Source organism: Schistocerca cancellata, chromosome 1 (genome assembly GCF_023864275.1).
Source record: "Schistocerca cancellata isolate TAMUIC-IGC-003103 chromosome 1, iqSchCanc2.1, whole genome shotgun sequence".
NCBI lineage: Eukaryota > Metazoa > Arthropoda > Insecta > Orthoptera > Acrididae > Schistocerca > Schistocerca cancellata.
In genome coordinates, this window is record NC_064626.1 from 1,239,386,045 (window position 1) to 1,239,398,449 (window position 12,405).

General features: G+C 45.3%; 1 protein-coding gene across 1 annotated transcript in view; it reads left to right on the plus strand.

Moving 5' to 3' along the window:
* Positions 1-12,405, plus strand: part of LOC126143035 (protein sax-3-like) — a 149,841-nt gene that overhangs the window by 89,390 nt on the left and 48,046 nt on the right. Inside the window, exon 9 of the mRNA XM_049915297.1 lies at positions 6,100-6,438. Within this exon, the coding sequence (XP_049771254.1) occupies positions 6,100-6,438 (339 nt within the window). The remainder of the gene's footprint in view (positions 1-6,099; positions 6,439-12,405) is intronic.

The window sequence follows — 12,405 nt, forward strand, 5'->3', positions numbered from 1 at the left end:
CTTGCACCTTACAATGTTGCCATCATTGAAAGTCGCAACAGCAACTTTACTTTTACTCATTATTATACTTCAACAAAACAGAGACTCAAGAAACAGAATTAATTACGAATATTTTCGAGATAACGACAGAGTAAATAAACATGAAACAATCGACAATCACACCAGCGCTATATATTGAAAATGCTTCAAATGGCTCTGAGCACTATGGGACTCAACATCTTAGGTCATAAGTCCCCTAGAACTTAGAACTACTTATACCTAACTAACCTAAGGACATCACACACACCCATGCCCCAGGCAGGATTCGAACCTGCGACCGTAGCAGATATATATTGAACCATCACAGGTTAGCCACAACACATACTCTATCTCACATCACTAAAATGTACCTGATCAACACGGACGTTAATAATAACACCATTTGACAGCAGTTTAACAGCGCCACAGTGGGTCACGCCCATGTAGAACACATTTCAAAAAAAATTTAAAAATAGTTGTAGTCTTCGGAATTGAATAAATTATATATCTGTTAAAAGGTAATAGTCTGCAGATTCAGAAAACGCAAAAAAGTAAAAATTGAACTTTTCATGATTTTGAGCCTTTCCGCAGCCCCTTAATTGCGTTCCTACTGGAAAATTCAATAGAAATTCTCTGATCAATTTTATACAAGATAAATTATCAGCGATGCTACGAACAAACATATAACCTTTTTGGCAGCTGACGACCGATTCAATATCTGATATTACTAGTACTGTGCATATACACTGCCTGACAAAAAGCTGAACCACCCAAAAGCCGTAGTTGGACGTCAGTGTAACTTCATGCACATACACTCCATCAGTATGTATAATAAATAGAATGGCCCCCAGAGTGCATTGGGGCTGTTCGTGTAAGACACCAGGGAGGCTGTAAGAGAGTCATTTGTCTCTAGTAGTCAATTGAGATGAGAGAGTCGAGGTAGGGCTCAAGTTAGTTGAATAACCGAGAGGTGTGTTTTGCTCTGCTTTGCAGAGCGGCCCAATCTCGGTGCCTTCGCCCGCAAGTCACACCTCGCCCTGAAATTGTTGATTGGTTGATATGAGGGAGGGGACCAAACAGCTACAGTCCGGAACAGCGCGAGTGCTACAGTCGCAGGTTCGAATCCTGCCTCGGGCATCGATGTATGTGACTGCCTTAGGTTTGTTAGGTTTAAGTAGCTCTAAGTTCTAGGGGGCTGATGACCCCAGAAGTTACGTCCCATAGCGCTCAGAGCCATTTGAACCACTTTGAACCAAACAGCGAAGTCACTGCTTCCATCGGTTTATGGAAGGATGGGGAAAGAAATCGGCCTTGAAATGTCAAAGAAACGATGTTGGCATTTACCTGAAGCGATTTAGGGAAATCACGGAAAACCTAAATCAGGACGGCTGGACGCGGGTTTGAACCGTCGCCCTCACGAATGCGAGTCCAGTGTGCTGTAGTCTGTCGGTAAACTGAATAGCGAGCTAGTGAGTCCCCACTCTGCCAACCCAGCTACGTCACAAGGCGCTTCTACACGTAGTTTCACAACATAGTACCAGCCCTGCAGCGGCGCGCACTTCAAATACACTCCTGGAAATTGAAATAACACCGTGAATTCATTGTCCCAGGAAGGGGAAACTTTATTGACACATTCCTTGGGTCAGATACATCACATGATCACACTGACAGAACCACAGGCACATAGACACAGGCAACAGAGCATGCACAATGTCGGCACTAGTACAGTGTATATCCACCTTTCGCAGCAATGCAGGCTGCTATTCTCCCATGGAGACGATCGTAGAGATGCTGGATGTAGTCCTGTGGAACGGCTTGCCATGCCATTTCCACCTGGCGCCTCAGCTGGACCAGCGTTCGTGCTGGACGTGCAGACCGCGTGAGACGACGCTTCATCCAGTCCCAAACATGCTCAATGGGGGACAGATCCGGAGATCTTGCTGGCCAGGGTAGTTGACTTACACCTTCTAGAGCACGTTGGGTGGCACGGGATACATGCGGACGTGCATTGTCCTGTTGGAACAGCAAGTTCCCTTGCCGGTCTAGGAATGGTAGAACGATGGGTTCGATGACGGTTTGGATGTACCGTGCACTATTCAGTGTCCCCTCGACGATCACCAGTGGTGTACGGCCATTGTAGGAGATCGCTCCCCACACCATGATGCCGGGTGTTGGCCCTGTGTGCCTCGGTCGTATGCAGTCCTGATTGTGGCGCTCACCTGCACGGCGCCAAACACGCATACGACCATCATTGGCACCAAGGCAGAAGCGACTCTCATCGCTGAAGACGACACGTCTCCATTCGTCCCTCCATTCACGCCTGTCGCGACACCACTGGAGGCGGGCTGCACGATGTTGGGGCGTGAGCGGAAGACGGCCTAACCGCTTCATGGAGACGGTTGCGAATGGTCCTCGCCGATACCCCAGGAGCAACAGTGTCCCTAATTTGCTGGGAAGTGGCGGTGCGGTCCCCTACGGCACTGCGTAGGATCCTACGGTCTTGGCGTGCATCCGTGCGTCGCTGCGGTCCGGTCCCAGGTCGACGGGCACGTGCACCTTCCACCGACCACTGGCGACAACATCGATGTACTGTGGAGACCTCACGCCGCACGTGTTGAGCAATTCGGCGGTACGTCCACCCGGCCTCCCGCATGCCCACTATACGCCCTCGCTCAAAGTCCGTCAACTGCACGTACGGTTCACGTCCACGCTGTCGCGGCATGCTACCAGTGTTAAAGACTGCGATGGAGCTCCGTATGCCACGGCAAACTGGCTGACACTGACGGCGGCGGTGCACAAATGCTGCGCAGCTAGCGCCATTCGACGGCCAACACCGCGGTTCCTGGTGTGTCCGCTGTGCCGTGCGTGTGATCATTGCTTGTACAGCCCTCTCGCAGTGTCCGGAGCAAGTATGGTGGGTCTGACACACCGGTGTCAATGTGTTCTTTTTTCCATTTCCAGGAGTGTACGTAGCGAAGCCGTGCACAGATACGTCTCGGCTGCGTTTTTTTTTTTTTTAGACAAATGCATGAAGACGATAAGGAATACAAAAAATGATAGCTTCTTCCGAAACACAACACTATAGAGTAAAAATATTAACATAAGAACGGAAGTCAGGATTCTACCACAAACATAAAACCGAATGCCTGTTCATGTGAATGTGTGTTCCTCTATTGTTATTCGTAAAACGAATCCCATATCATGCAATCAGTATCTAGAATTTAAGGCTACCTCTTATTTTGTGTTTCTACTAAGAGGTAGAAGTTTTCTTTGAAGGACTGCATTGAAACTTAACAATTCTTGCAACACAAAGAGTGTTTCAAAAGTAAGCAGAAATTTATAATTTTGTGTGTTGTATTAGTCCGATTTGCACTACTTTTTTGTCACTGTCTTCGTAAACAAGCCTCAAAAGTACGTGTTCAATGTTATGCATATTGGGTATTTACTCTGTTGTCAGCTGTCAGAAAGGTTACATGTCTTTTTGTGGCATCAGCGATTATTTGTTTGTATAAAAATAAATTAGACAATCCGTATTAAATTTTGTTATAAGAATGGAATAAAGTGTATGAAACTTTTAGAAGTGGTAAATATTGCTTTTGGTGAGCCTGTTATGACTAAACCAAGGGCAGACAAGTGGTATAAACATTTCAAAGCAGGCCTTAAAGGACAGCGGTTTTAGAAGCATGGATGAGATTAAAAATGCACAGAGACCTATCAACTATCCTGAAGAAACAGTTCCTAAAGTGTTTCGGGAACTGGAAAAAGCACTGGCATAAGTGTATAGTATGTAATGTGGAATATTTTGAAGAGGATAACATTGCTGTAGATTAACAAATAAAGTTCTTACCAAAAAATAAAAATTAATATGTCAACGCACCTCGTATGTCAAGCTTTTTGCTTAGAAGTCCAGTAACGATGTACATGTTTCCAAGGAAATTTCAGCAGTGTTTAGAATAGCTATTGCGGACATGTTTTAAGCAATACGTCTTAGAATCAGGTGAATACTGACGGAGATAGAGATTTAGTGTTCCATAAGCATCAAAGGTTATACGTGATTTTGAAACTGTCTATAACGATGGGTTTGCTCCCAAAATTATTAGTTTTCCTTCGTGGCGATTCTAGTAAACAATGCGGCTTTTTTTTCCATTCCTTACTTATGCGTCCTATTAGGTGATGCGGACGTTTGCATAAATTGCACCGCTTTGACTGGGACTGGTAATATTAGCCAACAGTTCTTTTTAGGTCGTCTCTTTAATGCACGCTGTAATAACATCAGAGACGATCAACGCTCGTTACTCCCCAAATACCTCCTCTTCTTCATATTCTGCACATTTTCTTGCAATGCTAGACGATTATGCAGTACATCAGTAAGTATACAAAGTTAAATGACTGACGCTGGCAACTTAGATCCCACGGACAGAAACGACGTATATCACTAACTGGCTATGTACACTGCTAGGCAGATAAGGGGCAAACAGATTTTGGGTGCCCCCGTAGGCCGGTGGCAGCGTTTTTTCGGGAAAGGCCACTTCCCCCACCAGAAGCGCCGCTCGCTCTTGAGGTTAGAGACAGACTATAACCGCCACGCCACCTCGCCCGTAGAGATGGGGGATCCGCTCCTGAACTGATTCATAGAGTTGAATCTTTCAAAGGAGTGAACAATGAGTGATTCAGAAAAAAAGAACGGTAGCTCCAAACGTTTCCCATGGCAGAGAGAGAGAGAGAGAGAGAGAGAGAGAGAGAGAGAGAGATGGAGCATATCAGCGGCGCCTCTGCTGGTCAGAGCACAGTGCACGCCACACAACACAGCGAGCGCCGGCCTCTGCCCTGCTTCTACCTTGGCTGTCTGCATTGTGCAGTGCCCCATTGGATTTTGTGTTTCACGTATGCGGTGCCGTCTCTGTGTGTCGTCTCCCACGTGCAGTGTCTGGCTCAGCTTAACTTCGCATCGCACTCTGTCGGCGATCGTTTCAGTCGCACGTCCTGCGCTCTGGGCAGTTGATGCGAGCAACAGGACAGAGAGCCACCTAGCGGATAACATAGGAACTACTTGCAACAACCTGCTCGCAAGGGAACGGACGATTTGTCTCGGAGCGGGTGAGTGGTGGCCGTTCACCGCTCCCCCCACCCTCGGAACTCGCCCGCTCAACGTTCACCCCACCGTTCTCGACTTTAGCCAGAGCGTTGAGCAAAGCAACTCAGGTGTCACTCTGGTCTCTGCGGTCTCAGCTCACGCAGTAATACAGCTCGCGGCTCGACCTGCTCGACTCAGTGTTTCTGCATCGGAGTTCGTCTCTATTGGATATTGTTCTTCGTAGTAATACCGCTATGTATATTACATTCTTATGTTATGTATACATCATTTGTTTTTATTTTATATTTATTTGTTTAAACTGATCAGATTAGGTTCCTGACGACTCCTCTTACTATAGGATTTTTATTATGGACACTCGAATTTACGCTTTAATTATGAGTGAACCGTTAAGCGTATCGCAAAATGTGATACACCAATATTTTCCTTGTTTTATTCTGCGTAAGGCTATATGCAGCACTTTCGTCTTACAGTCAAATTTATATTTTTTTTTCTTATTCTGGTACGGATTTTGCGATTTTAGGCGTCTTCGGAAGGAAACGTTCACTTTAAAAATACATGGCTTGCGATGTATTTGTACGAGGTTAATGAAATTTTAATACATTATAGCCAAATATATTGTTAATGTAAATCTCAAGTTACAACATTTTCCGATCACCCAAAAAACCACGATAGTGCAAAATAAATCAATAATCAAAAACTTTGTCATATCGTAGAAATTTCAATAAACAATACAAAATTCTTACTCATTATCTGTGTTACTTCAAAATAGGATCAAATAAGATCAAAATACAGGTATAGTACTGGAATAAACCAAGTTTAAAGGGCAATGTGCCTTCCATTTATTTTCTATTGTAAATGAGTGGTGAGTCATGAAAAAGAGCTAATTCATTTCAGGGAGTGACCAGTTCTGATCCGATCTCTGAAAAGAACAGTTATGCCCACCTCTACTCGCCCGGTGACATCGGCGCGTGCTCTCGTGCGGCCAGGTGGAGCTGTTCGGGCGCGACGAGTCCGCGGGCGGCGGCGGCGGCGGCGGCTGGGTGGTGGCGGCGCGCCGCGTGCCCGGCCCCGGCTACACGCAGCACCACCTGGCGGCCGGCGTCACCTACACCTTCCTGGTGCGCGCCGAGAACTCGCACGGGCTGTCGCCGCCCAGCCCGCTGTCCGAGCCGGTGACGGTGCCCGCGGGCGCCGCGGCCGCGGCCGGCAGGGCCGACGAGGAGCGGCTGCTGGCCCGGGCGACCGCCAGCCTGCTCGCCGGCCACATCGTCGAGCTGGCCGACGCGCAGCCCGTCGCCTCCACCGCCGTCAAGCTCGTCTGGGAGGTGAGCGCGCCGCTTCGCCCACCGCGCCCAACGGCCGAAACCAATCAACCGATCAAATTTTATTGTCGCTCAGCTCATAGAGCAATAGACAACGTCAAGATATACAATGTAGGCTTTTACGGCCGGTGTTGTCTTCAGTTAAAACTTCCGGGCTGAGAGGCCGTGGTCGACGTATAAAATTTCCACCTGACGTTTTGTCTCCATCTGCGGGAGACATCTTCTGAGGTCGTACGGCTACTGCCACTGAGGCTTTTTTTTTTTTTTTTTTTCTTTATTGAATTTCAATTCCCCCCGAAGGGGGCGGGCTGGCAGCAGCTTAGTATGCCGCTCTTCAGCCTACAGATTTTGCGAGAAAGTTCAAGAGAATAAATAATGAAAAACAGGCGATAAAATCGGAGACTTAAAGAGTAACATAAAATTCTCACCTAGCGACAGCATGGTTTCCGTTCGCAACACGAGAAAGACGAACAACACTGAATAGTCACTGGAACACTGCACTAAAAAGTTGGCAAATGTGACATACCACAGTCGAGAGCAGGTGGGGGGAAACTGGACAGAAGATGGGAAAACAAAAAAAGGGGGGAAAGGAGAGTAAAAGCGAAGGGGGGAACCGGGAAAGGAGCTGATGGAGGATGAGGACCCATAAGAGGAGTGGGGGGCAGACGCGACAGGGAGTGGGGTACGCAGAGGAGGGGATTGTGGCTGCTGCTACTCTCGCATTCATAGAGCGCATAGAGGGCACCACCATTCGTCACGTGATGCCGACGGTATGCCTATCTTTAGAAGGCGTCATCATTCTCGATTAAGAGTAATCGATTGTCATTCTGCTGGCGCAACGTCGACATCCATATTTTGTCCAACTTTAAAACTTCCCGAAACTTCCTGGCAGATTAAAACTGTGTGCCCGACCGAGACTTGAACTCGGGACCTTTGCCTTTCGCGGGCAAGTGCAAGGTAGAGCACTTGCCCGCGAAATGCAAAGGTCCCGAGTTCGAGTCTCGGTTGGGCACACAGTTTTAATCTGCCAGGAAGTTTCATATCAGCGCAAACTCCGCTGCAGAGTGAAAATTTAAAACTTCCTCTTTTCTATTGAAATTGTTGTGGTGCTTGTGAATCGAGATGGCAATCATGAAATTAAATTTAATGAAAGAAGCGTCCTAGCACGAACACCCCATTATCAAACGCGCATGTATAGAGAAGCAATAGAAATTCACAAGCACCACAACAATTTCAATAGAAAAGAGGAAGTTTTAAAGTTGGACAAAATATGGATGTCTACGTTGCGCCAGCAGAATGACAATCGATTACTCTTAATCTACAATGATGACGCCTTCCAAAGATAGGCATACCGTCGGCATCACGTGACGAATGGTGGTGCCCTCTATGCGCTCTATAAATGCGAGAGTACCTGGAGCCTCAGTGGCAGTAGGCGGACGACCTCAGAAGATGTCTCCCGCCGATGGAGACGAAACGTCAGGCGGAAATTTTATAAATCGACCCGGCCTGTCAGCCCGGAAGTTTTAACTGATGAAAACGTCAAGATAACTTACATTTTTAACTATCTTACTAAATACAACTTAGTTTGGATTACATAAGGCCATCCGCTAGATACAGTGTTGAAAATCAGTATTTTCAGTTTCAAAAAATTCGTCTACTGTGTAGAAAGGATTACTTACTAGTATTCTGTACAACTTAGCTTTGAAGATATTGACACGTAACTCTTTTAAATCTATACTTAACTTATTGTACAGCTTAAGTCCAAGAACTAAATATGAATTCTGTGACTTGGATAGTCTTTGATATGGTACATCTAAAGACGATTTGTTCCTGGTCTTATGGCTATGTACATCCCTTCTTAATGATACATTTGTAGTATTGTTTCTGACATACAATGGAACATTATAGATATACAAGTTTATTACCATCAGTCATTTCAATTTAACAAACAAGGGTTTACAGTGTTCTAACTTATGCGAGTCGGTTATTATTCTTACTAATTTTTTTTGTAAAAGTAGAATGCCCTTTACGTGACTGCCATTGCCCCACAATAAGATTCCATGTGATATGATACTTTGAAAGAAAGCAAAATATGCTGATCTTATATAACTATTAGCGACATGTCTTTTTTAAGTTTCTAATTAAATACACTCCTGGAAATTGAAATAAGAACACCGTGAATTCATTGTCCCAGGAAGGGGAAACTTTATTGACACATTCCTGGGGTCAGATACATCACATGATCACACTGACAGAACCACAGGCACATAGACACAGGCAACAGAGCATGCACAATGTCGGCACTAGTACAGTGTATATCCACCTTTCGCAGCAATGCAGGCTGCTGTTCTCCCATGGAGACGAACGTAGAGATGCTGGATGTAGTCCTGTGGAACGGCTTGCCATGCCATTTCCACCTGGCGCCTCAGTTGGACCGGCGTTCGTGCTGGACGTGCAGACCGCGTGAGACGACGCTTCATCCAGTCCCAAACATGCTCAATGGGGGACAGATCCAGAGATCTTGCTGGCCAGGGTAGTTGACTTACACCTTCTAGAGCACGTTGGGTGGCACGGGATACATGCGGACGTGCATTGTCCTGTTGGAACAGCAAGTTCCCTTGCCGGTCTAGGAATGGTAGAACGATGGGTTCGATGACGGTTTGGATGTACCGTGCACTATTCAGTGTCCCCTCGACGATCACCAGTGGTGTACGGCCAGTGTAGGAGATCGCTCCCCACACCATGATGCCGGGTGTTGGCCCTGTGTGCCTCGGTCGTATGCAGTCCTGATTGTGGCGCTCACCTGCACGGCGCCAAACACGCATACGACCATCATTGGCACCCAGGCAGAAGCGACTCTCATCGCTGAAGACGACACGTCTCCATTCGTCCCTCCATTCACGCCTGTCGCGACACCACTGGAGGCGGGCTGCACGATGTTGGGGCGTGAGCGGAAGACGGCCTAACGGTGTGCGGGACCGTAGCCCAGCTTCATGGAGACGGTTGCGAATGGTCCTCGCCGATACCCCAGGAGCAACAGTGTCCCTAATTTGCTGGGAAGTGGCGGTGCGGTCCCCTACGGCACTGCGTAGGATCCTATGGTCTTGGCGTGCATCCGTGCGTCGCTGCGGTCCGGTCCCAGGGCGACGGGCACGTGCACCTTCCGCCGACCACTGGCGACAACATCGATGTACTGTGGAGACCTCACGCCCCACGTGTTGAGCAATTCGGCGGTACGTCCACCCGGCCTCCCACATGCCCACTATACGCCCTTGCTCAAAGTCCGTCAACTGCACATACGGTTCACGTCCACGCTGTCGCGGCATGCTACCAGTGTTAAAGACTGCGATGGAGCTCCGTATGCCACGGCAAACTGGCTGACACTGACGGCGGCGGTGCACAAATGCTGCGCAGCTAGCGCCATTCGACGGCCAACACCGCGGTTCCTGGTGTGTCCGCTGTGCCGTGCGTGTGATCATTGCTTGTACAGCCCTCTCGCAGTGTCCGGAGCAAGTATGGTGGGTCTGACACACCGGTGTCAATGTGTTCTTTTTTCCATTTCCAGGAGTGTAGATAACTTTCGAGAGTCTGGCAGATAAATGTTTGACATGTGGTTCCCATGTCAATTTGTTGTCTACTATAACACCTAAAAATTTTATACTTCCTAAGTCATGATACTCTCTTAAGCTAAAGGAAAGTGCCTGGGTCTTACTTTCATTTAGTAGAAAACTGTTCGCTCTAAACCATAATGAACTCTGAGCAAGGGTATCTTTAACTATATATTTTTAGAGTGTTTAAATCTGAGCTTTTATTAAAAAAGTGGTGTCATCAGCTTACATTATTGTGTGAGAGTTTACATAAGACGGCAGGTCATGAATCATAAGTAAAAACAATAGAGGTCCAAGTTCTGAGCCCTGTGGCACGCCAGACCTAACATCTGACTTCGCCCTGTTAATGCATGCAACTTGTTGGCGGTTCTCAAGGAAGGATTTAATCATATTTATGCTGCTATTAGCAAAACCATAATAGGATAGCTTATTCAGTAAAGTATCGTGGTCCACACAGTCAAACGCTCTGCTCAGATCACAAAATGTAGCCTGAGCAAATCCCCTAGCCTCAAACACACTCTCACACTTCCAAAAGACTGTAAGAGGGGCATTCAACAAGTAACGCAAAACACTTTTAAAAAGTGTCAGGATAAAACATCTATCAGAACCGAGTACAGAAGGCCAATAAAACAGCCAAAAACTGAGAAATTTAGGAGAGTACTCAAAAAAATTAATAGGATGGATGTTTACAGCATCCAAGACACAAATGGAAAATACAAAACATTCATTAATAAAGTTAGCACCCTATTTGAAAATTGTTTTCCCCTGAAGGTAACTCAAATTAAGCAGAAGTCTAATAGGAAACCATGGATCACACAAGGGATAAAGATATCATGTGAGACAAAAAGGAAACTCTACCTGATACGTAGGGACACCTTTGATACTAGTTTTATTGCTCATTACAAAAATTACTGCAAAATATTGAAGGAGGTTATCCAGAAATCTAAACACCTGCATTATGAGAAGAAGATAAATACATCCAGCAATAAAATAAAAACAGTATGGGATATAGTTAAGTCAGAGATAGGTAGACCAGAAATGAGGAGGAACAAATAGCTCTAAAAATAAATGAAACCCTGGTAACAAACGCATGTTGTGTTGCAAATCATTTAAACGAGTATTTTGTCTCTGTTACTGATAGCATGGGGTTGTCAGGTTCAGTAAATAATGCAATGGAATATCTGAGACCAGTGCACACAAGCAATCTCAGTAAAATGGAATTGACACTTACTTCACCCAAAGAAATAGAATCCATCATAAAGTCCTTGAAATCAAAGCATACTAGTGGTTATAACAACATATCAACAAAGTTAATAAAAGTGTGTTCCTGTGAGCTAGTCATATTTTAAGTTATTTGTGTAATCAATCACTTGTCAGAGGAACATTCCCAGACTGGCTTAAATATGCTGAAGTTATACCTCTCCACCAGAAAGGGAACAAAGAAATGCCATCAAATTACCGACCAATCTCACTTTTGCCAGCTTTTTCAAAAATCTTTGAAAAGGTTATGTTCAAGCGTCTACTTAAAAACCTTAGTGAAAATAACATACTGTCAAAGTCACAGTTTGGGTTTCTTAAGGGTTCTGATATTGAGAAAGCTATTTACACTTAATTCATTGGACAACAAATTAGAGGCAATTGGCATATTCTGTGACCTGTCCAAGGCATTTGACTGTGTGAATCACAGCAGTCTTTTAAGTGAATTAAAATATTATGGCGTCACTGGTAGTGCTGCAAAGTGATTTCAGTCATATCTTTCTAATAGAAAACAAAGGTGTCATTACGTAACAGTTCAGCAGTAGGAATCAGATATCATCTGACTGGGAAGAAATTACATGTGGTGTTCCCCAAGGTTCCATACTAGGTCCGCTACTGTTTCTTGTGTATATTAATGACCTGTCATCTGTTACATTACCAGACGCCAAGTTTGTCTTATTTACAGATGATACAAACATTGCAATAAATAGTAAATCAAATATAAATTTAGAAAGGGCAGCTAATCAAATTTTTACTGACATTAATATGTGATTCATAGCCAATTCACTGTCATTAAACTTTGAAAAGACCCACTATATGCAGTTCAGAACTTTTAAGTGATTTCCTTCTGGTGTGTGTATAAAATATGATGACATGGAAATATGAGAAGTTGAGAGTGTAAAATTCTTGGGATTACAACTTGATAATAAATTCAGTTGGGAGCAACATACTAACGAACACCTAAAGCGCCTAAACAAGCCTGTGTTTGCAATGCGAATGATGTCAGACATAGGGGATATAAATATAAAAAAAACTGGCATATTCTGCTTATTTTCACTCCATTACGTCATATGGTATCATATTATGGGGTAACTCCACAAACAGA